General features: G+C 37.8%; 2 protein-coding genes across 2 annotated transcripts; both read right to left on the bottom strand.

The window, feature by feature from the left end:
- Positions 1 to 20,302, bottom strand: LOC593502 (protein SpAN). Its single transcript, XM_030976984.1, has 9 exons — positions 19,735 to 20,302; positions 5,690 to 5,798; positions 5,086 to 5,359; positions 4,494 to 4,699; positions 3,223 to 3,426; positions 2,576 to 2,926; positions 1,918 to 2,316; positions 1,007 to 1,644; positions 1 to 724 (listed from the first exon to the last, which is right to left on the bottom strand). The coding sequence occupies exons 2-9, from the start codon at positions 5,777 to 5,779 to the stop codon at positions 595 to 597; spliced, it is 2,292 nt and encodes a 763-aa protein (XP_030832844.1). The 5' UTR covers positions 5,780 to 5,798; positions 19,735 to 20,302; the 3' UTR covers positions 1 to 594.
- Positions 14,870 to 26,985, bottom strand: LOC113939911 (protein SpAN; the record flags this gene model as incomplete). The annotated part of the gene is given in 7 exon segments (NM_001367980.1): positions 14,870 to 15,862; positions 16,030 to 16,226; positions 24,344 to 24,861; positions 25,129 to 25,479; positions 25,754 to 25,957; positions 26,270 to 26,475; positions 26,745 to 26,985. Coding segments are annotated over 6 exon segments (1,650 nt in total), but the record flags the coding sequence as incomplete, so codon positions are not given.
- Positions 26,986 to 27,238: the final 253 nt, after the last annotated feature.

The raw sequence follows: 27,238 nt of genomic DNA, 5'->3' as shown, positions 1-27,238 counted from the left end.
CACAACATTTAACAAAATATAAACATATTCAATTTAACGTGGATAAGCGTCCATCATTATATCGACACAATAGTTAGATAAAAACGCAAATGCAATTAAAAATGCATGAATTTTACGACATTTTTGTGATATTCCGACATTACATTGTTTTTACCAGCCGTCTCAGACAAAACATATAAATATATATATATATATCTTTAATTTAATACACGAAAGTTAACGCCCTTCTGTCTCTGACCAGACTTCTACATAATCATTTGTTTTCATTCTTGTCTGGCCGTTCCTGACGGTTTCATTAAATTTATATTTTATCGTGGCAATTTGGCATTAAAATATATGATTGCTGTATTGTTATGGTACAATATTGCATTATAAAGGAACATTAGCATACAACCACAAAAAACTGTCGTAAACAAATGACATCCCCTAACTAGTACTAGTATTGACGCATTTTACTTATAAGATCATGACATAATTTTGCCACCTTAAACCAGAGAGAGAAATGCTGTTTCCCAGTTTATTCATATTAGTTGCGAAACCCAGTGGCCTTAGACTACATGAAAATTCATTTTGATAAAAAGACAATAACTAGTCTTACAGATCGATTGCACGGTAGTCTGCTCTGAAGCCTCTATCATTAACAGACCGATCAGTTTTCAGAGTTAGTTCCATCCTGTTACCGATTGACACCAAAGAAGTGGCTGGATACTCATTTCCACACATCCTAGAGAGAGAAAATGGAAAAGAAGGAAAGGGAAAATGGTTAGCATTTATCATGAATTAAGGACTGCCGATACAAGTGAAACTATGATTTCAACAATGTATTAGGTAAGTTTGTAGTCAAAAAGTGCAGCTGAAATAAATTATTCTTTAAATGAGACATACATTTCATCAAAAACAAGTTTCACAAGCTTCGAAAATACATTTCTATACTTTTAGATATTTTAGCTATACTAAGCAAATTGCCATTTTGATTAATTGAAGAACTACAAGGAGGCAAACTTACTTCATAGGAACTTCGACACCATCTCCGAGATCGATGTCCAGTGTGTCCCAACTACACTCACTCTGCTTCTCCAGTGAGAAGTCTGTGAATGTCAATTCAACTCGACGATCAGCCTCCACTTCGATCACGTAGACACATTGTAGGTTATCATCGTAATTGTTTGGATAGTTTGGTGATGCTAATGAACCCTGGTTCTCAACAAAGTTTCCTCCACATGTCCCGATGACTGGAGGATTGGTAGTTGGAGGATTGGTAGTTGGAGGAGTGGTAGTTGGAGGAGTGGTAGTTGGAGGAGTAGTAGTTGGAGGAGTGGTAGTTGGAGGAGTGGTAGTTGGAGGAGTGGTAGTTGGAGGAGTGGTAGTTGGAGGAGTGGTAGTTGGTATATCAGTGGTAGAACCACCCTGGATGACGTAAGTAGCTCTGAAACCACGCCCAGTGACGCTGTAATCAGATGTGAAAGAAATCAACATCTGGTTGCTACTAGAGATCTGGACAGGAGGTAAGGTGTTACCACAGAACTTCTCTCCGATACTGCTGATGTCGTATTCGTGTACCTCGACGGCATCGTAGCTACAGAGACTGTTGCGTTCGATGTCCATGTCTACGAATGTGAGCTCGATCGAGCTTCCTGGAGCACCCTGTTAAGATGATAAAGGAGAAAGTGTTCACCAATTTAGAAATCTTTTCATTACGCATGTGTCCTTCTATTGATAGTATATTGACGTACATCTGCCGAACCTTTTTTTTCCAAAGAAAGATGAGATGTATTGATAAATAAAGTAGTTCATTATTTTGTAGAAATAATTATTAACATTTGATATCATTGTGTTGTAGATAGGATGTTATTGGTAATTTGGTTATATTTAATCACTTGAATCCAAAACAGTAGACAAATTGAAACCAAAACTCACCTCAATAAGGTACATGCAATCTTGATCGTTGTCATAGTTACTTGGGTAGTTTGGTGATGCTAATGAACCCTGGTTCTCAAAAAAGTTTCCTCCACATGTCCCGATGACTGAAGGATTGGTAGTTGGAGGAGTAGTAGTTGGTATCTCAGTTGCAGAACCACCCTGGATGACGTAAGTAGCTCTGAAACCACGCCCAGTGACGCTGTAATCAGATGTGAAAGAAATCAACATCTGGTTGCTACTAGAGATCTGGACAGGTGGTATTGTGTTACCACAGAACTTCTCTCCGATACTGCTGATGTCGTCTGTGCGTACCTCGACGGCATCGAAGCCACAGTCATTCTCGTTTTCGATGGCCATGTCTACGAATGTCAGCTCGATCGAGCTTCCTGGAGATCCCTGTTTAGATGAGAAAGGAGAAAAATGTTTACCAAATTTAGAAATCATTTCATGACACATTTGTCCTTCTACTCGTAGTAAATTGACGTACATCTGCCAAACGTTTATTCCGAAGAAAGATTAGATCCTTTATATTTCATTTTTGTAGAAATAATTTGTTTAAACTTGATATAATTGTGCTGTAGATAGGATGTTATTGGGTTGGTTATCTTTAATCATTTAAATCTAAAGCAGTAGACAAATTGAAACCAAAACTCACCTCAATGAGGTACATGCATTCCTGATCGTTGTCATAGTTACTGGGGTAGTTTGGTGACGTAATCTCTCCCTGTGTATCAGTCAATCTTTGGATACATGGTGGTGTGGTGGTAGGTCCACTAACATCCTGACACAAGTCACCGCTGTAACCTGGAGGACACACGCAGTTACAGTCGATATTATGGTATCCACCATTCTGACATTGTTCCGTGGTCGAACATTCATTGTCGCACTCGTAGATGAGGTTGGCTAGTGTGATGTCGGCAGTACTAAGACCCTCTCGGTTACCAAGGAGATGCATTTGAAGAGGATCAATGGTGGTGATAGTTGGTTGATTGTTCACTGAGAATCCCTGTAGAAGAAAATTAAGAATCAGACGTTACCAATGTGATCAAGTGATACTATGAAGATTAATTTACTGGGGAAATCATGACAAAACATGACTATTCTTACGAATTAGTAATCGGTACGTCAGTCCACTGGGCACAAGTTTGGACTACTTCAATGTGGATACTTTAAAATGGATGTAATGCTGTCCAGAATGACCCGTAAGAACTCGCAAAAAACGTTAATCCATGATACAATATTCACATTTATGTTTCAGGTTATTAATCATTGATTGATCTTAGTCAAAGTTAAATGTCTTACATGTGATCCGTAGTGCATGACGGAGCCTACATCGTAGTCGACGTTGCGTGTCGTGACTTCGTTCCAGTCATACTTTTCGAAGTTGTGTTCGTAGCCGGATTCGATGTTTTCAAAGTGGACATTGATGTATTCGTCTCTGTCTGGTCGAGACTGCTCGTGATGGAACCCGATGGCGTGTCCGATCTCATGAGCAACAATACCGAGCTGTTATTAAAGAGAACAAAAGAGAAATAATGTTATTATTATTATATATCAGTGTTGCATGTTATTTATAGGTTAGATACTACGAAAAGTGTATATCAGCGCTTTTATTTTTACAAGCAAACATACACTGTCGCTCATATAGGTGGAATATTTTTGTTTTACCCCAATTTATGGAATTATTTTTAGAATAATTTAAAAATAATAGATCTAGATAATAGTATACATCTTTAGATTTTATTGAATAACAATTTGCCAAAGTGTTTTTTGCGTGACTGCTTAAGCATGTGTATGCTACTATGCTGATCAACTAGGAGACCTACGCCCTCAAGTCATAAATGACAGTAATGAGGATTAATGCCCCACAAAAGGGCACTAATATAGCACATCGACACGGTTTTGATCCTGGGGCCTCACAGATACGAGGCCATTGCTCTGTCACTGAACCATGACTGTACGCAGCGGGGGCTAGGGTAGGGGGCAGTTTCCATAAATTAAAAAAAAACAGAAAATGCAATAAATTTTCTATAATTTATTGCATTTTACCCCGGTCCCCAACATAAAAAATTCCTCTGGACGGCAATGCATTACGGCTCAAGGCATGGGCACACACAGGATTTTTTATGTTGGGAACTTTTGTGGGGCATTAATCCTCATTACTGTCATTTATGCGTTAAGGGCGTAGATCCCCTTGTTGCTAAGCATAGCATCATACACATGCTTTAGCAGTCACGCAAAACACACATTGGCAAATTACTATTCAATAAAATCTGAGAATGTATACTACTATCTAGATATATTATTTTAAATTATTTTTAAAATAATTCCATAAATTGGGGTAAAACAAAAAAATCCAACTTTATGAGCGACAGTGTAGTAAGCTTTAATGATCATAAATTGGAATACGAGATTTCTTGAACGATACCTTTTGTGCATTTAAAAAAAGATGTATTCCATCTTCTTTTGTTTTTCTTTGTTTCGTTCTTAATATCGATCTCTTTTCTCCCTTTTCTTTTATGAATTAACATTTTCAAGAAAAAACAAATATAATAAGTTGCAAAAGGACTTACGTATTCACACCCTGAACCGATGGAGATCTGTTGTTCACCATTGGCGGCCCTTCCTACATAGGACCAGCAACCATCACCCTTGATGAAAGAAAGATAGGTGTTATGATTTAGCTGACTAGCATGTGATGAAGTTCGTGGTTCGAATCTCAGACAGGTAGACTGCTCCCAGTGGTCCATGGCTGCACGAATCACCTGAGCATCATCACCTAAACAGATGAAAATAAAAACAGGTAAATAATATTAGTGACGAAAAATAACAAACGACAACCAACGCCGATTCGCAAATATGCTCCTGTTATATTGGCGCTGCTCAGTGGTTGCCGAGCTCACGATCAATTGAGCAAAAAGAATTTCCATTTTCGGTTTAATAAACTTTGGAGTGGACTTTAAAAGATTATTATTATTATCATAATTATAGTTTCAATGTTATGTTTTGCTGTTGAGTGTTAATTTCATTTCAAAGTATGATACTTTAAGAGACTTGATACGATTTTTCATCCTTGATATGTTTTGTACGTTTCGAAACTAATTTTTTTCTTGAAATGTAGATTTATTGAGAGCTTGATTAATTATGATGTCTTTCGGTACTTACTTGAAGATGGTGTGATTTCATAAGGAACGATGTTGAAGGTCCAACGAGCATTCTCATTGATGTCAGCTTTTCTCTTCTTACGACCAGTCTTCAGATCATCGATGGCCTCTTTAACTTTTTTCAGCTGATCTTCTGTTAACATCATGTCTCCTTCGAAGGCTCCAGGAGTCGGCTCCTCATCCTTAGGCTCCTGGTGTGATGCTGCTAAGGGTTTCTTGGTCATTGGTCCTGAATCGGGCTTCTTTGGAGGGGGTTTCTTTGGAGGGGGTTTCTCCTGTAGGAAGAAATAACATAATTCTTTTGATACAAGTTTGCTCTTACAACTTGAACCAAAATGCGTCTGTTCGTTGTGAAAGTTAAATGTTTGTCTTCACTATAATAACATGAAGTCAAATGCCAACAAAGACGTGAGAAAATCTATATTTATTGAAAATTATGAAGAAGGGCCGCAAATGAGGGTGCTCAGTGGGCTTGAGTACATTTTAACATGCATTAATCAAATATCATTGGAACCCCATCTTCGAGAAGTCGAACTAAAATATTAAACAAAGCTTTTAAAGCTGAATGGAATAGAGTCTGATGCTCAAACTCAAATGAAACTTACCTCTGGTTCTTTCTTCTGCAGACCTGTTGGAGCAGCAAAGATGCCTTGCGCTATAACAGCGAAGACAGTCAGTAAAAGTAAGAGTTTCATCTTGATGAGTTATAGAGATGTGAATTGGTAAAAGCACTTTGGTAGACTTATAATATGTCGAGTAGGTGATTTCTTGTAGTATGTTCAAGCTCTTGGTGCCGTTAACTTTTCTGAGTTGAAGTTTCTCGCGTCTTGTTTGTCGATCTTCTTCGCTTTCAGTCAGTTGTCTTCTTTCTCTGCTTCTCTTCTGTTGGTAGACTCTTGGTCTGTGTCTGATTAGCCTGAACATCTCTCCTCCTTTTTATACCCTTCCAGTCCGGTCCGGTTCCTGATTTTTTGAGACCACTCTTGCGTACAACGAACAAAGGTGGTCTCGAGTTAACCTGATCAATGACGTCATGATACAACTTATGTTGCTATGCAATAAACCGCATTATAATTATGCAGCAGCACGCTTATATTATGTATTTACTGATCATTTTCATAGAACCATCATTCAATTTTTTCACTCCAGCCTTGCACCGGCCTATCATCAAAAGATTATATGGAACTATGAATCATTTCAAGATATGATTCTTGTGATATTATATCAAATATACTCAAACTGTATATCATTTCAAAACGAACACATTTTTGTTCATTATTTGTTAAAATAGTGTGAAATAAAATGCCACGTCTATTGGGCATTACTTTCATTTGCAAAACAGTCAAGATGAAATACACTACCCTTATTACACGTTATCGAATAACAAAGAACACAACAGTAGCTCCATGGAACGCAGTACAACACAATATATATATTTTATTATCTGTAAAAGGCTTCCAAGTGGTACAATAGATCAGTGTATTTAATATCTTTAGTGCAGTACCCGGATGACAGATCAATATTATATTTGTATTTCTCTGTCATCCGGGAACTTCAACTGTCGATACAATATTGCTTGATTATCGAAAATCAACACTTTCGGTGGTATCCGGTCACTGGACCTAATAGTATTTTTATTTCGCTAGTCAGCCTGATAAAGATAATCATAATAATATTGTATGGCTTTCTTTTCGTGTGATACTATATAAATATTACGTATCCGGACACCTAGCCCCTGGACATCCACTCTAAGGATAACCATCCCCAGTCAACTACCCCCTAGGACAACTACCTACTAGGACAACTACCCCTAGGGCAACCATCCTCTAGGATAACTACCCCCGGGACAACTACCCTCCGGACAACTACCCCTCAGACAACTACCCCCTGAAACAACTACCCCAGAAACCTACCCCCCAGGACAAATACCCCCTATGATAGTCGTCCGGGGGTAGTTGTCCTAGAGGATGGTTGTCGTAGGGGGTAGTTGTCTGGGGTAGTTGTCTTGGGTAGTTGTATGTGGGTAGTTATCCGGGGGTGGTTGTCCCGGGGATAGTCGTCGTAGAGGGTGGTTGCCCCAGGGTGCATCCTAGTAGGTAGTTGTCCAAGGGGGTAGTTGACTGGGTGTGGTTAACCGGGGGGTGTCCAGGGGGTAGGTGTCCTAGAACCAAATATTGTCATAGCTCGAGCAATATATTCTTGTATCACACTCAAAGCCATTCAATATTATACAAATACATTATATATAAGTTGGAAAGGTTAAACTTTATTGGTAAGAGCTGTACAGACTGTTTCACCAGAAGGCTCATCAGCAACCAAATACATTTTATACACGGCAATGTTAAAATACTCATGTGCAGTCAGACAAGAATACAAAGAGACACAAATAATACCCAAGTAAGGGCGAATGCAATAATACAATAGTGGAATTAAGTGGCTTAAGGGTAAGGGGGAAGGTCATGTGGTATTGGGGGGGGGGGGTTAACCATATTCAGAGAGTAGAAACTTTCTCTTATGTTTACATGTGGAAATGAGTTCGGTTCTAGAGTTCAGGATGGTGGATTTCTCAGCAGTGATAATGTGGTACTTTTCCCATAGGCAGAGGTTGCAGCGATTTGTTCTGGGTGAGTATGGTTGGGCGTGCCGGATGATTCTTCATGATATTGTGTAGAGTGTCCCGTCGTCTTTCAGCATCCAGGTGTGTTTGCTTAGCTCTGTCTGGTATCTCTTTTCTTGGTGGGTGAAGCTTGTTTTGTGAGTTGCATATCTGGCTTTGAAGGAGGTGGATGTGAGTCCAACGTAGAGTTTCTCATCGTTGGGGGTCACAACCTTGGCTTCATAGAAATTCCATATATTTTTCAAAAAGTGGAATGAAAAGAAAAAGGCTTTTAAAAGAAGGGGGCCGGAACTATATCGGTATTATGAAACGAGCATTTTTCTAAAGGAAAGAATATAAGTAGGGCACAAGTCAAAAATCATAATGACGTCATTGAACAAAAGATCTGTTCATGATGAGACATTTTTCACATCACCTCGCCGTTGAGTTCTGTGGAGCGAATACAAATAAAGGTCGCTCTAAAAGAACGAACGGGATATCTGTGGTGAGATTTCATTCGCGTGATTGGGCAGAGAATAAAAGATTGCCTGCCATTGTTTTTTATTGTTTGTTTTTAAACCGAAAGTTACATATTTCTTTTTAAAAAAAGTGAAATGACAAGGAAAAGGCTTTTAAAAGAAGGGGACCGTAACTATATCTTTATTATGAAATAGGCATTTTTCTAAAGGAAAGAATAAAAGGTAGGGCATAAGTAAAAAAAAAAAAAAAAAAAAAAAAAATCATGATGACATCATTAAACAAAAGATCTGTTCATGGTGTGGTTTCTTCACCAGACCTCGCTGTTTGAGTTCTGTGGAGCGAATACAGAAGAAAGTTCACTTTAAAGGTAGGGTGAAAACCCAAACATAAGTTGTTTCCTGTAAATGTGCAGAGCTGCATACAACTCATATTTCTATTTTTTTAAGTCAGGCATCATTTCGAATCAATAATCTTATTTCTTATTTATTTAATATCCTGGCAATAAAGATCACACGATAACATACATAGAGAGTGATGGTAGGCATGGACGCAAAGAATAACAATAATCAAGAAAGAAAGAAAAGGACAGGCGTAAGGATTTTCCAAAAGAAAGTATGTACAAGGGCTATCGTCACTCCTCATTTTCAATTTTTAAATGTTTTAAAATGATAACTATTATAAAAGGCCAATAAAATTAAATGATATCTGTAAAATGGTACTTTCATAATACAAGTCGATACAGAACTTCGTGTTTCAGTGCTTTTTGCAATATAATATTTCAAAAATTGCATTTTGTTTCCAATAAAGAAATAATGTATTGATTGTCTGAGCAAAAATATCTTAATAATCATAATTCTTATTTATGCAGTATCCAGGCAAATTACATCAAACGAGAACATACATAGAGATTGATGGTAGGCCTTTATACAAAGAACTGTTATCAAGAAAGAAAAAAAGATCATATTCAAAAGAAATAATGTACAAGGGTTATCGTCACTCCTCATTGGCAATCTGTTAATTTTTTAAAATGCAAAAAGTAAATGCCTCCCCCCCCCCCCAAAAAAAAAGAGAACATACATACAGAGGACATATGGTAAAAGGGGCGTTTTCTTCGTGGCACAATAATTTTCAGAGAAGCCAAATATCACGAGATTGTGGCTACGTGCCGTTGATCCCTAACCCAGACGTTATTGCATTAGGCAGGGATTTCTTAAAAAAGCAGTTCCACTGGCTTCTAGGGGCTTCCAGTGGAACTGATTAAAACTACCCTGTTGAAAGAAATCATGAATAAATGAAATAAATCTGGCAATACTGTAAATCGTCTGTTGAGAGCCAACAATAATAATTAAACACAAACTTAACGCCTTCCTGGTGTATGAAGTGGGTGTATTATAGATGCTTCCAAAGAGATTCGATCATACACAGTGAAATGTTGCAACATGCATTGTTATCTGTCAACAGTGAATACTTCATTTGTTTTTTTGTAGGATTTATTGTGTTTAATGATACTGAGGAGTTCATGTATGAATGGAAACGATGTATTTTTTTTATTCGGTGAATGAATCATGTTCTAAATGATGTTGAGGTCGTCATTCATGAAGTGATATATATTTGTTTTTACCTTCTGTTTGGAAGATGAAATGTGTTTTTATCGACCGATTTTCATTGTGTTTGAGTTTCATACACATTTTTGCAAGTTTATCAGTTTTCCACTCAAACAAACTCTCAATCTTTCATAAGTACAGTGGAACTTCTCTCCACAATAGTACAATGAACTCTCTATCATTGAAACAAATGCATGTATAAAGCTTGAATACAGAATTTGAAAACTAAGTCTTTCATGAGGAAAACGTCTATTTCAAAATAATGTAATTGTTCATGTTTTACTCCATTTTGAAACTAGGGCACGTATTCAATAATTCCTGTCTGTATCTATATAGCTGCGAGTGGTTTAGTGTGGCGTTGGACTCGAAATCCAATGCAGGGGTCTCCCCGTATTTGATCGAGTTGTCTGGTGTTGTCTGAAGTAAGGGCATAGATAATATTATCTTTGTCAAGTCCGTCAGACGATATTATCTTTGTCAAGTCCGTCAGACGATATTATCTTTGTCAAGTCCGTCAGACGATATTATCTTTGTCAAGTCCAGGCAGTTGATATTGTCAATGTCAAGTTAGGTAAGTGGCGGATCCAGGATTTTCCAATAGGGGGAGGGATTTCCAATAGGGTGAGGGGGCGGAAATTTGAACATCGCGCCGACCGTTATTTTCACTTACTGGCTGAATCAGTTTGCAACTTCAATTTTTAGCTGGATTACAGGTGCACGCCACAACGCCTAGGGGTCGGGGTCTGCTTTTTGTGTACTTTTGACTTTGCCCCCCCCCCCTCCCCCGTGAATCCGCCTGAGTCAAATACCATTCACAATAGGGACTTTTAGATTGAGTAGACGAGAACACGACGTACGCCGACTGATCATGCGTGTCAACGTACTCAACTGCCCATGTTGACTACAATTAGAAATCTTTTAGATTGCACTCGACGATATACATGCATGCAGGAAGTAACACTATAAATTACTTGACAGACAAAGAAAGAGGACAAAATATACGGTTCCTCATATTACCCACAACAATAGGCCATTTTCTTAATGTGACCAAATTTAATGCATAGGTCTTTGTGAAGTGCCTCAATACAAATTATTTCATTCACCTGATAGGAATAGTAGTATTTCAATAGTCGGAATGCAACTGCATATATTAAGTGTTCCTAGGTAGGTCAAGCCATAATGTTTTTCCAACGTGGCAACAACGAATGTATGCAGTTAGGATTCTGTCTATTGAAATACTATTATTCTTATCAGGTGAATGAAATAGTTTGTATTGAGGCACTTCACAAAGACCTATGCATTAAATTTGGTTACATTACGAAAATGGCCTATTGCTGTGGTAGAGCATCCCTTCACTGCTATTATGAAAAATGTGTAGAACAGGTGAATATGCATGTGACACTTGTTCTACACATTTTTACATAATAGCAGGGAAGGGATGTTCCTTTGTCTACCCGAGGAACTGTATATTTTATGCGCACGCGGCATATACTAGTACCGTACTAGATTTATGAAAATCAAGGTTGACGCATTCTCGATCGCCGACTGAGACGACGTGACGCATGCGCAGTGCCTTAAAAAATGACGTCACACGTTGCAGTCAAAGCTGTAAACGTGCAAATCTAAAAGTCCCTATTGGGAAAGACGATGCGGGTCTCCTCTCAGCTGCTTGATATAAACGATAAACTGGAATTGCAGACTGATCCGCAATCCCTTTTCTGTAAAGCAGAAAAAAGACAAATCATTGAACAAAAGATCTGTCCACTAAAAAAGGTAGGGCTTGAAAATGTCTTCAAGTGGGAAAATAATGACTATTAGTTGTCAAATCAACTTTAGGGCTATAGAGCCCAAAAGTAATAGTCTTGATTTTCAGACAATTGTACCTAATGGTCATACGTTTTATGCTGCGCAAAGATTCAATCAGTTTAATCTTGGCCTTCACAAGAAGTGGGTTATTGATGTAGACAAATGCTCATGTACCCTTTACAACTCTTTTCATGTATGTTATGATCAAAGAAGAAAAAAGGCCAGTCAGTCACTCAATAGTGTATGACAGTGAAGTCTAGCAAGTAAACGGGTTTCCTTGCATAATTTGAATATGAGGACACTGCTAACGTTTAAATTTCACAGATAGGACATACATGACATATCCATAATTCCTGCAAAGTTCTACAGAATTTGAGGTTGGCTGCAAAAGGGACATAGTACCTTTAAAGACATGAGCCGGAATGAAGTTCACATTGAATTGAATTAAGTAAATAAAGATAGGCAAATCGGTGCGAGGACACCTACCCCCTGGACATCCACCCCCGGATAACCACCCCTAGTCGACTACCCCCTAGAAGAACTACCCCTAGGGCAACCACCCTCTAGGACAACTACCCCGGACAACTACCCCCGGACAATTATCCTAGGTGTCCGGGAGGTATTTCAACACAACCCTTGTGAAAGGTCACAGATACTCCATGTGCAAAGTGAGAACATCCACACGGTCAACTTACCCTACCCTCCAGGGCTAGCTCTAAACATGACCTTTACGCCGACTAGCTCTAAACATGACCTTTACGCCGACTAGCTCTAAACACGACCTTTACGCCGACTAGCTCTAAACACGACCTTTACGCCGACTAGCTCTAAACACGACCTTTACGCCGACTAGCTCTTAACATGACCTTTACGCTTACTAGCTCTAAACACGACCTTTACGCCGACTAGCTCTAAACACGACCTTTACGCTGACTAGCTCTTAACACGACCTTTACGCCGATTAGCTCTAAACACGACCTTTACGCTGACTAGCTGTAAACACGACCTTTTCGCTGACTAGCTCTTAACATGACCTTTACGCTGACTAGCTCTAAACACGACCTTTACGCTGACTAGCTCTTAACACGACCTTTACGCTTACTAGCTCTAAACACGACCTTTACGCCGATTAGCTCTAAACACGACCTTTACGCTGACTAGCTGTAAACACGACCTTTTCGCTGACTAGCTCTAAACACGACCTTTACGCCGACTAGCTCTAAACATGACCTTTACGCCGACTAGCTCTAAACACGACCTGTACGCCGACTAGCTCTAAACACGACCTGTACGCCGACTAGCTCTAAACACGACCTGTACGCCGACTAGCTCTAAACACGACCTGTACGCCGACTAGCTCTAAACACGACCTTTACGCCGACTAGCTCTAAACACGACCTGTACGCCAACTAGCTCTAAACACGACCTTTATGCCGACTAGCTCTAAACACGACCTTTACGCCGACTAGCTCTAAACACGACATTTACGCTGACCTTACCATACCGACTAGCTCTTAACACGACCTTTACGCCGACTAGCTCTAAACACGACATTTACGCTGACCTTACCATACCGACTAGCTCTTAACACGACCTTTACGCCGACCAAAATTGCCATCGTGTGAACACGGCTAATAAAATCTACTTTCTGACTAGATGCCTAATTGCTATGTCAGGTAATCAGGCATGCAAGTCAGGCAGACATCAAACAAAAGCTACAAATTCACTTCATTACAACTCTCAATTTAAATAAGCCCATGATTTTTGCGTAATATGAGTTGGAAAAAAACAGTTGCATCAAAGGTAATACAAAGTTTTGGAAAATTTTGAAAATTAGCCGGATAGTGATTCTTTACAATTTTGATAAATTTAGATGCCCCTGTGGATTCATTATAAGTACTAGAAAATTTAGCCCCTAAAACACTTCCGCTTTCGAGAAAAATTAAATATCAAAATTTACCGGTGCTTAATAGCGCTTACGTCCATACAATGGTAGCTGCGACCATGGAAATCTCAGAATATGTAGTTGTAATATATAATTTCCAAACGGGAATAGCCAATTGGTCGATTTTAGTTAAGGAACATTGTTTTGTTAATGTTGTGTTATGGCTTAATTAATATCTTGACCGTGAGAGGGAGCTGCGCAACATAAAGAGTTTAGTATTTACAATTTCATAACTTTAGACTCGATTTCAACCGCGACAACGATCACTGAATATTGTAGGATCGTATATGCTTCCAATATGTTCATTTTAACCAAATTCATAACCCCATACCAATAATCTGTATTACCTTTCACTAATTCACGTTGCTGGGCGTCGATCGCTCAACAATTGTCTTAAAAATGTCGTAGCTAGCCCTATATATTAGATCTCTCCAAAAGAGCTCTATGAAGAAAAAAAAAACTATCATCAACTATCAAAATTTTTAAAAAGAGGAGTACTTTTATTCAAAGAATTTATTATAATGATATAATTATTGAAGAGCCACAAAGGATAGCAAAAGGTTTTATCACATATTTTGCAAGTGAAAATTGGGAAAATTTAGCAAATTCTATTGATTCTTCACCTAAACATTTCTCATCTTTCCTAGAAGAAAGAAATCTACATTCAATATTATGTATCGCCTATTCTTTAACATGAACAAATTGACATCGTCAAATAATTTACGGTTTAGATGATTATCATACGTGAATTTACCTCTCTGTCTGTCTTTCTCTCTCTCTCCTTTCTGCCTGTCTGTCTTTCTCTCTCTCTCTCTCTCTCTCTGTATACCTCTGTATGTTTCTCTCTCTCTCTCTAAGTCGCTCTTTTAGTTTCTGTGTGTGTGTGTGTCTCTCTGTTTTCTGCCTGTCTGAGGCTGTCTGTCGGTCTCTCTCTCTCTCTCTCTCTGTACCTCTGTATGATACTCTCTCTCTCTCTCTCTCTCTAAGTCGCTCCCTCTGTGACTGTGTCTCTCTCTCTGTCTCTCTCTCTCTCTCTCTCTGGGAACATAATATGTATGTCTGTCTCTCTCTCTCTCTCTCTCTGCCTCTCTGTGTCTCTTTCTCTCTCTGTCTTTCTCTCTCTCTCTCTCTGTGTCTCTCTCTGTCTCTCTGTCTTTCTCTCTCTTTTCTCTCTCTGTCTCTCTGTCTGTCTCTCTCTGTGTGTCTCTCTCTGTCTTTCTGTCTGTCTCTCTCTCTCTCTCTCTCTCCAATTATATCGTTATACTTCCATTCTGCGGTCTGTCTCTTAACATTTGTCTCCTTTTCTCTCATCCCACCATTAACGTTACTCAAGAAACTATGTCCAATCAGAGTACATTTTTGTATTATTCTTTTTTAATTGTGAACCAGCCGTTCCAGACGGTAAATGTAAGAATATTTACGATTCATTTCATCACAAATAATATAATTCTTTCTTTTAAATATACATTGAATAAGTAAATATTCTCATGGCAACTTAACTACATAATGTTATACACAATGTTCCGCAACACAATGCTCATTGATAGTAAAAAAAAAAAAAATTAAAAAAAAAAGAAATGTTAGAAAATAACGCTGACAAAAGAAAAAGTTTTTTTATAATCTACGTTTAGGTTAAGACATTTGAGTGATTGTCAAAGATGAAGAAAACTATCGCCGTTCTTTGAGTCATTTGCACATTTGGATTATATTATATTGTGAACAAAACTGGGTCATTGCTTTCAAAAGAAATGTCGAGAATTTGTTATGCACAAAATTTTAAAAATATATAAACATATTCAAATCAACGTATAAGCGCTTATCATTATATCGGCACTTAAAGGAGATAAAACGCAAATTCAATGTAAAATTCATGAAGTTTACGACATTAGTTGATATTCATACATTACATTGTTTTCACCAGCCGTCTCAGACGAAACATATATATATATATATATATATATATATCTTTAATTTAAAAAGATAATACAGATACAATTAACAAGTAGGAAATATGAGTAGACATTTTTATCAGAATAGCTACAAGCACTATTTACTCTAATTTTTCAGTTCTTAAGCACATACAATGGAGTTCTAACAATTATGATAATAGATAAACTTAAAGAAAAATACAGATATTCTTCTAGATACACATGTATAATTAAAGTATTATAATCCGTTTATTTTTGTTCTCCAATACACAAAGGTTAACACCCTTCTGTCTCTGACAAGACTAATAAATAATCTGTTTTTGTTTATTCTTGTCCAGCCGTTCCTGACGGTTTCATTAAATTCATATTAAATCGTGGCAATTTGGCATTCAAATAAATGATTACTGTACTGTTATTTAATACTATTGCATTAAAAAAGAACATTAGCTTAAAAACAAAAAAAACTGTCGTAAATGCATGACATCCCCACACATATAGTACTGACGCATTTGACTTATAATATCATGATTACATTTCGTCACCGAAACCAGAGATAGAAGTGCTGTCTCCGAGTTGGTTCATATCAGTTGCATGTAACATTTTCGAAATCTAATGGCCTTAGACTACTTTTTATATAAAGACGATAACTAGTCTTACAGCTCGATAGCCCGGTAGTCTGCTCTGAATCCTCTATCATTAACAGACCCATCAGTTTTCAGAGTAAGTTCCATCCTGTTACCGATTGACACCAAAGAAGCGGCTGGATACTCACTTCCACACATCCTAGAGAGAGGAAAAAAGAGAAAGAGAAAGAAAAGAAAGAAAATTGGTTAGTATTCATGGTGGATTTACTGGTTGTCGATATACAACGAACGCACATCATCCATAATTGTATTTAAAACACAATAGCAATTATACGAAGTCTAAACAAAGATTTCAACTATGTTAAATAGATCGGTCTGGCGACGAGATTATCAAGTTAAATCAATTATTATTTAAATGAAATTTAAAGTTTTATCAAAGACTTGTTTTACTAGCTTCTGAAATACATTTCAATACTTCAAACAAATTTGGTGGATTACAGAACTACCAGAAAGCAAACTTACTTCATAGGAACTTTGACACCATCTCCGAGATCGATCTCCAGTGCGTCCCAACGACAAGTACTCTGATTCTCCAGTGAGAAGTCTACGAATATCAACTCAACTCGACGACTAGCCTCCACTTCGATCACGTAGACACATTGTAGGTTATCATCGTAATTGTTTGGATAGTTTGGTGATGCTAATGAACCCTGGTTGTCAACAAAGTTTCCTCCACATGTCCCGACGACCGGAGGATTGGTAGTTGGAGGATTGGTAGTTGGTGGAGTGGTAGTTGGAGGAGTGGTAGTTGGTATCTCAGTGGTAGAACCACCCTGGATAACGTAAGTAGCTCTGAAACCACGCCCAGTGACGCTGTAATCAGATGTGAAAGAAATCAACAACTGGTTGCCGCTAGAGATCTGGACAGGGGGTATTGTGTTACCACAGAACTTCTCTCCGATACTGTTGATGTCGTCTGTGCGTACCTCGACGGCATCGTACCTACAGAGATTCTCGTTTTCGATGTCCATGTCTACGAATGTCAGCTCGATCGAGCTTCCTGGAGCTCCCTGTTTAGATGAGAAAGGAGATAAATGTTTACCAAATTTAGAAATAATTTCATTACATTATTTTGTCCTTCTACAGATACTATATAGACGTACACTTAATTCTTTTACACTTAAAGTAAAGTACTTTATAACTTTGTAGATTTTGTTTTACTCGATAGAATTGTTTTGTAGATGTTATTGGTTTGGTTATCTTTAATCACTTGAATCTAAAGAAGTAGACAAATTGAAACCAAAACTCACCTCAATGAGGTACATGCATTCTTGATCGTTGTCATAGTTACTGGGGTAGTTTGGTGACGTAATCTCTCCCTGTGTATCAGTCAATCTTTGGATACATGGTGGTGTGGTGGTAGGTCCACTACCATCCTGACACAAGTCGCCGCTGTAACCTGGAGGACACACGCAGTTACAGTCGCTATCATGGTATCCACCGTTCTGACATCGCTCCGTGGTCGAACATTCATTGTCGCACTCGTAGATGAGGTTGGCTAGTGTGATGTCGGCAGTACTAAGACCCTCTCGGTTACCAAGGAGATGCATTTGAAGAGGATCAATGGTGGTGATAGTTGGTTGACCGTTTACTGAGAATCCCTGTAGAAGAAAATCAAGAATCAGACGTTACCAATGTGATCAAGTGATAATGTGTAGATGAATTTACTCGACAAAAACATGACAAAGAGGCTATTCTTACGAATTAGTAGTCGGTATATATGTCAGTCCACTGGGAACAAATATGGATACTTTAATATGGATGTAATGCTGTCCAGAAAAACCCGTACGAATCGATGATATGATATCAATATTTATGTCTCAGCTGATTAATCGTTGATTGATCTTAGTCAAAGCTAAATGTCTTACATGAGATCCGTAGTGCATGACGGAGCCTACATCGTACTCGACGTTGCGTGTCGTGACTTCGTTCCAGTCATACTTTTCGAAGTTGCCTTCAAAGCCGGATTGGATGTTTTGAAAGTGGACATTGACGTATTCGTCTCTGTCTGGTCGAGACTGCTCGTGATGGAACCCGATGGCGTGTCCGATCTCATGAGCAACAATACCGAGCTGTTATTAAAATGAACAAAAGAGAAATAATGTTATAATGTTGCATGTCTTAATACATTTTATAGGTCAGATACTACAAAAATGGTATATCAACGCTTACATGTTACATTTCGAAATAAGCAAATATAAGAGTCTCGTTGACTGATACCTTTCTGTATTCTTGTTTTTTTGTTATTTATTCCATCTTCCTTTCTTTGATTGTCGCTTTTTTATGTAGACCTCTTTCTTCTTCTTTCTCTTATAAAGCTATTTTCAAGCGGAATTTACATTTTCAAGAATAACAAAAATATGATAAATTGCCAAAGGACTTACGTATTCACATCCTGAACCGATGGAGATCTGTTGTTCACCATTGAAGACCCTTCCTACATAGGACCAGCAACCACCACCCTTGATGAAAGAAAGATAGGTGTTATGACCTAGCTGACTAGCGTGTGATGAAGTTCGTGGTTCGAATCTCAGGCAGGTATGCTGCTCCCAGTGGTCCATGGCTGCACGAATCACCGTAGAATCACCACCTAATTAAATGAAAATAAAGACCGGTAAATAAAATATTAGTGACAAAAAAACCCGAGATCAACTAATGCCGATTTATAATAGGCCTTTTATAGATTTTACATGTAGTATCATACATGCAATATTCATATATTTTGTTGTTTCGTGCTGATAATACTAGAATAAACGAAATGAAATGTCTATACTCAATATGCTTCGTATGTTGCAAATTATTACCGCACTGTAGTTTTATTGAATGCTAGATTACGGATAAGGTGTTTCCAGGACTTACTTGAAGATGGTGAGATTTCATAAGGAACGATGTTTGAGGTCCAACGAGCATTCTCATTGATGGCAGCTTTTCTCTTCTTACGACCAGCCTTCTGATCATCGATGGCCATCTCGATTTGTCTCAACTGATCATCTGTTAACATCATGTCTCCTTGGAAGGCTCCAGGAGTCGGATCCTCGTCTAGGGGCTCCTGGTGTTGGACGACGCTGTCCTGAGGTTTCTTTGGTGGTGGTGGCTCCTGCAAGAGAAAATAATTAATTTGTTATATTAATACTGGTAAATTATTACAATTGTGGCCGCTTGACTTTATTATATTTTATGGTTGTTTTTTTCTACGTTCAGGTGAGAGGAAAAGTCGGCAAATTTCCAAAAAAAAGAAGTAACAAAAGAAATTCAACAATTAAATTAAAATGTTAATCGACAGACCTAGATAACTGAAAACGTAAGCTGGCTCCGCAGAAGACAACTCCGTTATAACTCAAGTATCCCCCTTCCCCTCTCCCTTTTTTTTGTATGAAACAGACTGACGTCCATGTAGGGCTCCTGGTACATACGCCATTACGAACTTTGCTCACTTTGAGTACCCCAACATTTAATAAATATCAAACTAGATTGTCAAGACGAAATTTAAAAGTAAAAAAGGAATAAAGTATGATGCTCAAACTCAAATGGAACTTACCTCAGGGTCTTCCTTCTGAAGACCTGTTGGAGCAGCAAAGATGCCTTGCGCTATAACAGCGAAGACAGTCAGTAAAAGTAAGAGTTTCATCTTGATGAGTTATAGAGATGGGTAGAAGCACTAGGTTGGTAGACTTATAATACGTTGAGTAGTTGATTTCTTGAAGTATGTTCAAGCTTTTGATGCCGTTTTCTTTTCTGAGTTGAAGTTTCTCGCGTCTTGTTTGTCGATTTCCTTCGCTCTCAGTCAGTTGTCTTCTATCTCTGCCTAACTTCTCTTGGTAGACTCTTGGTCTGTTTATGATTAGCCTGAACATCTCTCCTCCTATTTATCCTCTCCCAGTCCGGTGCGTCCCAATTCCTGGACCACTCTTGCGTACCTCGAACAAAGCCGATCCTACCCTCGTCACCAGACGCCATTGTCATCAAAGGATTGTGTGTACGTGTCGACGTCTTCCAAGATGGACCCAGTGCGTCAAAAGTTCTGACAAAGAAAATCGAAGAACTCGTAAAATTCCTCAATGTGTCTACGTATATGTTCCAGTGCCCTGGTAAACAAATAACCACACAGTCTCTCTGTAGTCTATACATATAAAGTCGTTTTTCATCTATTCCATATACTATTGCTTTGAGGATATTGCGTACATTCTTATCAATTATGAATTCGTATATTTTGTTAATATCATCACGAAATTTAACAATGACAACCACATCGATTAAGGGTCTTTCGGGGTTTACAGTTTCGGTATTAAGAAGGAAAACCCTTATTTAAATTTAGAGCAAATTTGGTTAACAAATCATTGACGTTATATATCGTTGGATGAATATTGAACCTATAATCAACAGGCTGGGTAGTTCGTTCACAATTCTAATTTTTACAAATCGTTATTGTGCACTCATATGGTTAGGTTTTAAAGAGAGTAACACAGCATTTTAAATGACCCAAAAATCCACTTCTCATAACGGGTCTATTTTCCAAAGAAGGTTCAAAAATTACGTAATGGGGCACTTTTGTACACTATCGATTTCTATCTTCAAGAATCACAGAAGGTCAGTGGGTCGAGACAAAACTGTGACGTACTGTTGGTGAGATTAAACGATTTCTAGTCACCATATATGGATGCAGCATTGAAGACGGTCGAATTCTGGGAACGAATGAAGGGTCATATTTCGTTTCCATGTGTAGAGATATTTTGTGTTTATGATTTTACTGAATTAAAGAAAATGACCATGCAATGATCTAGTGATAAGTCATTGAGTAGTCATTTTCTTTAATTTGGTAACATCATAAACACAAAATATTTATAGGCATGGAAACGAATTGATTATGTTTATCTTTCAACATAGCTACGGAGATGCTGTCACCAACAAAGAGAAAATGTTCGAATTCTTAGAAAAAGTGAAGAAGTCTTGATGTTATCTTGATTTTTTGTTTATGATTTACCGAATTAAAAAACAACTAGTGAATCTACATTTTGCATATGTTTATTATCCACCTCACAATTACTATAGCTAACAAAGAGAATGATAATTTAGCGTATTGTTGGCGAGCCGATTTCTAGACAACTTACCTTAGATATATATAATATTTTTAAATTCTGAGTCTTGATGTCATACTTCTTTGATGCGCATTTTTTTTTTATAAATAATGTTACCGAAACAAAACCTAGTGCCTTAACAGATGTTTATCTTCAAACATAACTACACAAATAATTTCGCTATCAAACGAATAATATGACGTAGCATTTGCAAGATATAACAATGATCTATTAACCTTTATTTCGATATATAAATTGAGGATTTTCTTAGAATTCTTAGAACATAATTATGAAGGGTCTTGATGTCACGTCTTATTTTAATGCATATAAATATTTGTATTTATGTTGTTATCGTATTAAAAGGAGTTGACCACTTAATGAACTATACAGAATACTTTCACCACCAAATTTATTTGAGAAATAATGTTCGCAAGAAGTCATCGTCATCTTATACCATTGAAGATGTGTGAATTCTGAGAACAAATCATGGTTTGAACAACGTGTTGTCTTAAAAATGGAAACATGCATTTATATTTTTGATAATTCGTCCTTGTTTCCACGAAGTGACGGTAGTGAGGAAAATCGTAACGCAAAGTGAATGCAATTTTTTTTCACTACCGTCACTTCGTGAAAACAGCGACGAATTATTATATTAGTACTATTCGCGGTACGAATAATTCGAACATCTTCATAACTGTCTAATTCTACTTAACCAATACCAACATGCTTCCCGTAATTTCTCCATGATTTTGCAACCTCCAGTTTAAAAAGTTGAACATAGATCTTACTTATAACATCAATGCAATCAGAATGCATCAGTCAGGTACATCTCATGAATATTCATGAACAGTAAGTATCTCTGAAAAACTTTTGCTGAATGTTGATGGCAAGTTGCAGGGGCGATGGAGCGTTGCAGAGCGTCTTGAATTAATTATTCAGATTTGTTAATTGCTTCTAAATAAGGGCATGAATCGCTTGGCTTCACATCATTGGATTAGCCTCCTATAAAAATAAACTTTGATTTTCTTTGACTCAAATGGCCGTTTATGACCAATCAAAGGAGGCAGTTGTTGATCATGAAATGAAGTGCCGTTCCGATAAATACCATGAATATTGTGAAAATGTGGAGAGAGAGTTCTCCCCTTTGCGAAAAGGAGGGCTATTTGTTGAATTTGCTCCTTCCCTCCCTGATCTAATGACAGACTTTTGAAAATATTGAAGTGGAAATCAGACTTTCATGTCCTTTTTAAAGTTTTGCTTCTATGGTGCTTTTCGTCATGGAACTACTTTTTTTTTTTTTTTTTTTTTTATTGAACTCGATATATCTTTTCTTCTTTTTCTTATCAGTTTCGTCATTTTTCTCTTCCCTTAATTGATCCTCTCTCTCTCTCTCTCTCTCTCTCTCCCTCCCCTTTTCTCTCTATCTCTCTCTCTCTCTATCTCTCTTCCTCCCCTTCTCTCTCTCTTTTTCTCTCTCTCTCTCCGTCTCTCTCTCTCCCCCTCTCTCTCTCCCTCACTCTCTCTCCCCTTTTCTCTTTATCTCTCTCTCTCTATCTCTCTTCCTCCCCTTCTCTCTCTCTCTTTCTCTCTCTCTCTCCGTCTCTCTCTCTCCCCCTCTCTCTCTTCCTCACTCTCCCTCCCCTTTTCTCTTTATCTCTCTTTCTCTCTCTCTCCGTCTCTCTCTCTCCCCCCTCTCTCTCTCTCTCTCTCTATCTCTCTATCTTTCTCTCCTCTTCTCTCTGTCTATGTCTCTCCTCTTCTCTATCTCTTTATCTCTCTCTTCCTCTCTCTTTTTCTGTCTACCTCTTTTTCTCACTTGCTTTGTACTCCTCTTTCATCATTTGTATTCATAGATAAAAAATATTCAATTTTTGTACAAAAGTGGATTCATTTGTGTAATCATATAAATGTTTAATTTGCCTTTTATAAAACCCAGCCGTACCTGACGGAAAAACTCATAATTATTTACATAATAATAATAATAATAATAATAATAATAATAATACATGAGATTTATATAGCGCCAACATATCATCAACCTACTCGATCACGAATAACTTTAGTTCCTAGGCTATAACTTGTTCAGATGTGAAAGGTTGCAGTGGAAAAATAAAATTCCTCACAGACAATACAAATTGTTTGTTTAACCAGCCGTCTCAGACGGAATAATCATATGAACATGAAGATATGTATCAAAACATTCAGAAGAATCGAACGATTAAAATATTTCTTATAAACTCATCATCGTAACATCTTACATAATAAAACAACTTTTATTTAACTGGCGTTCAGATCAAGGCACTGATTGAAAAGATGAGTGATAAGTTGTAATAAATATATCACATTTTCCCTTTGATTTCGAGGCATAGGCCTAATCAACATAAAGCAAAGAGTATCCAAAAAAAATGTTCTACATAGATCTTATTCTGCCGTACCAGACGGTATTCTTTGGTTCAAAGGAATAAAACATTTTGGCATTTAAAAAAAGTGATTGCTAAATATTTAGAAGTATTATCTCAACACCTTAAAATATGGCAGCACAAGAATTACAAATACAAGAATCTAAAAATATATATCGAACCATAGTACTTCGTCTTCAATTTTCTTCATAAACGGTATAAAAGAATAAAAGCTTTGGCATTTCTTCGTATTTACAATTTGACCTTACAGTCATGATAGATGTGTGACAAGAGATGTTTCATATATGTTTTTACCAAGAGGATATTTTTGGCTAACGACACCGAAGGTTTTACAGATCGATAGCACGGTAGTCTGCTCTGAAGCCTCTATCATTAACAGACACATCAGTTTTCAGCGTTAGTTCCATCCTGTTACCGATTGACACCAAAGAAGCGGCTGGATACTCACTTCCACACATTCTAGAGAGAGAGGAAATAAAGAGAAAGAAAAGAAAGGAAATTGGTTAGTATAATGGTGGATTTACGGGTTGTCAATACAACGAATGCACATTAATATCTATATTCAAAACACTAGAAATTATACGCGCTCTAAAGAATGATTTCAATTATGGTATAGATCAGTCTGGTGACTAGAATTGCAACTTAAATCACTTGTTCTTTAAATGAAGTTTTATAAAAGACATGTTTTATTAGCTTCTGAAATACATTTCAATATATATATAAATTTGGTGGATTAAAGAACTATTAAAAAGCAAACTTACTTCATAGGAACTTTGACACCATCTCCGAGATCGATGTCCAGTGCGTCCCAACGACAAGTATTCTGATTCTCCAGTGAGAAGTCTGCGAATGTCAACTCAACTCGACGATCAGCCTCCACTTCGATCACGTAGACACATTGTAGGTTATTATCGTAATTGTTTGGATAGTTTGGTGATGCTAATGAACCCTGGTTGTCAACAAAGTTTCCTCCACATGTCCCGACGACTGGAGGATTGGTAGTTGGAGGATTGGTAGTTGGTATCTCAGTGGTAGAACCACCCTGGATGACGTAAGTAGCTCTGAAACCACGCCCAGTGACGCTGTAATCAGATGTGAAAGAAATCAACATCTGGTTGCCACTTGAGATCTGGACAGGGGGTATTGTGTTACCACAGAAGATCTCTCCGATACTGTTGATGTCGTCTGTGCGTACCTCGACGGCATCGTACCTACAGAGATTCTCGTTTTCGATGTCCATGTCTACGAATGTCAGTTCGATCGAGCTTCCTGGAGCTCCCTGTTAGAATGATAAAGGAGAAAAATGTTTACCAAATTTAGAAATAATTTCATTACACATTTTACCTTCTACAGGTAGTATATTGACGTACATCTGCCAGAGGTTTTCTACGAAGAAAAATTAGATCCTTTACGTAAAGTAGTTTATCATTTTGTAGATTTTTTAAAACGCGATAAAAGACATTGTGCTGTAGATAGGATATTATTGGTTTGGTTATCTTTAATCATTTGAATCTAAAGCAGTAGACAAATTGAAACCAAAACTCACCTCAATGAGGTACATGCATTCTTGATCGTTGTCATAGTTACTGGGGTAGTTTGGTGACGTAATTTCTCCCTGTGTATCAGTCAATCTTTGGATACATGGTGGTGTGGTGGTAGGTCCACTACCATCCTGACACAAGTCACCGCTGTAACCTGGAGGACACACGCAGTTACAGTCGCTATCATGGTATCCACCGTTCTGACATTGCTCCGTGGTCGAACATTCATTGTCGCACTCGTAGATGAGGTTGGCTAGTGTGATGTCGGCAGTACTAAGACCCTCTCGGTTACCAAGGAGATGCATTTGAAGAGGATCAATGGTGGTGATAGTTGGTTGACCGTTTACTGAGAATCCCTGTAGAAGAAAATCAAGAATCAGACGTTACCAATGTGATTAAGTGATACTGTGAAGATGAATTTACTGGGGAAACAATGACAAAGAGGCTATTCTTACGAATTAGTAGTCGGTATATATGTCAGTCCACTGGGAACAAATCTGGACTGGTTCAATATGGATAATGGATGTAATGCTGTCCAGAATAACCCGTACGAATCGATGATATGATATCAATACTTATGTCTCAACTGATTAATCGTTGATTGATCTTAGTCAAAGTTAAATGTCTTACATGAGATCCGTAGTGCATGACGGAGCCTACATCGTACTCGACGTTGCGTGTCGTGACTTCGTTCCAGTCATACTTTTCGAAGTTGCCTTCAAAGCCGGATCGGATGTTTTGAAAGTGGACATTGACGTATTCGTCTCTGTCTGGTCGGGACTGCTCGTGATGGAACCCGATGGCGTGTCCGATCTCATGAGCAACAATACCGAGCTGTTATTAAAATGAACAAAAGAGAAATAATGTTATAATGTTGCATGTCTTAATACATTTTATAGGTCAGATACTACAAAAATGGTATATCAACGCTTACATGTTACATTTCGAAATAAGCAAATATAAGAGTCTCGTTGACTGATACCTTTCTGTATTCTTGTTTTTTTGTTATTTATTCCATCTTCCTTTCTTTGATTGTCGCTTTTTTATGTAGACCTCTTTCTTCTTCTTTCTCTTATAAAGCTATTTTCAAGCGGAATTTACATTTTCAAGAATAACAAAAATATGATAAATTTCCAAAGGACTTACGTATTCACATCCTGAACCGATGGAGATCTGTTGTTCACCATTGAAGACCCTTCCTACATAGGACCAGCAACCACCACCCTTGATGAAAGAAAGATAGGTGTTATGACCTAGCTGACTAGCATGTGATGAAGTTCGTGGTTCGAATCTCAGGCAGGTATGCTGCTCCCAGTGGTCCATGGCTGCACGAATCACCGTAGAATCACCACCTAATTAAATGAAAATAAAGACCGGTAAATAAAATATTAGTGACAAAAAACCCCGAGATCAACCAATGCCGATTTACAATAGGCCTTTTATAGATTTTACATGTAGTATCATACATGCAATATTCATATATTTTGTTGTTACGTGCTGATAATACTAGAATAAAGGAAATGAAATGTCTATACTCAATATGCTTCGTATGTTACAAATTATTACCGCACTGTAGTTTTATTGAATGCTAGATTAAGGATGAGGTGTTTCCAGGACTTACTTGAAGATGGTGAGATTTCATAAGGAACGATGTTTGAGGTCCAACGAGCATTCTCATTGATGGCAGCTTTTCTCTTCTTACGACCAGCCTTCTGATCATCGATGGCCATCTCGATTTGTCTCAGTTGATCATCTGTTAACATCATGTCTCCTTGGAAGGCTCCAGGAGTCGGATCCTCGTCTAGGGGTTCATGGTGTTGGACAACGCTATCCTGGGGTTTCTTTGGTGGTGGTGGCTCCTGGTACGCAAAACAGAATAAATGAAAAATATAAACAATGAAAGAATTATATACTTTTAAACCACAGCCAGTATTGAATTACGGATTCATTATGAAAAAAAGATAAACGATTCCTCACTGTCAGAATTTGAAGATAATGCCAGAAATATTCGATGTATCAGCCCACATAATTATAGATAGTTTGGAAAGGCACAGAAAGAAAGAGACACGGACAACATCTGAAAGGATTTAGGAAACCGCTTCTCATCTACTATTA

The sequence above is a fragment of the Strongylocentrotus purpuratus genome, unplaced genomic scaffold, assembly GCF_000002235.5.
Source record: "Strongylocentrotus purpuratus isolate Spur 01 unplaced genomic scaffold, Spur_5.0 spur5_scaffold_9, whole genome shotgun sequence".
Taxonomy (NCBI): domain Eukaryota; kingdom Metazoa; phylum Echinodermata; class Echinoidea; order Camarodonta; family Strongylocentrotidae; genus Strongylocentrotus; species Strongylocentrotus purpuratus.
The sequence above is the reverse complement of the archived record's forward strand: the minus strand, read 5'-3'. Positions and strand labels throughout refer to the sequence as shown.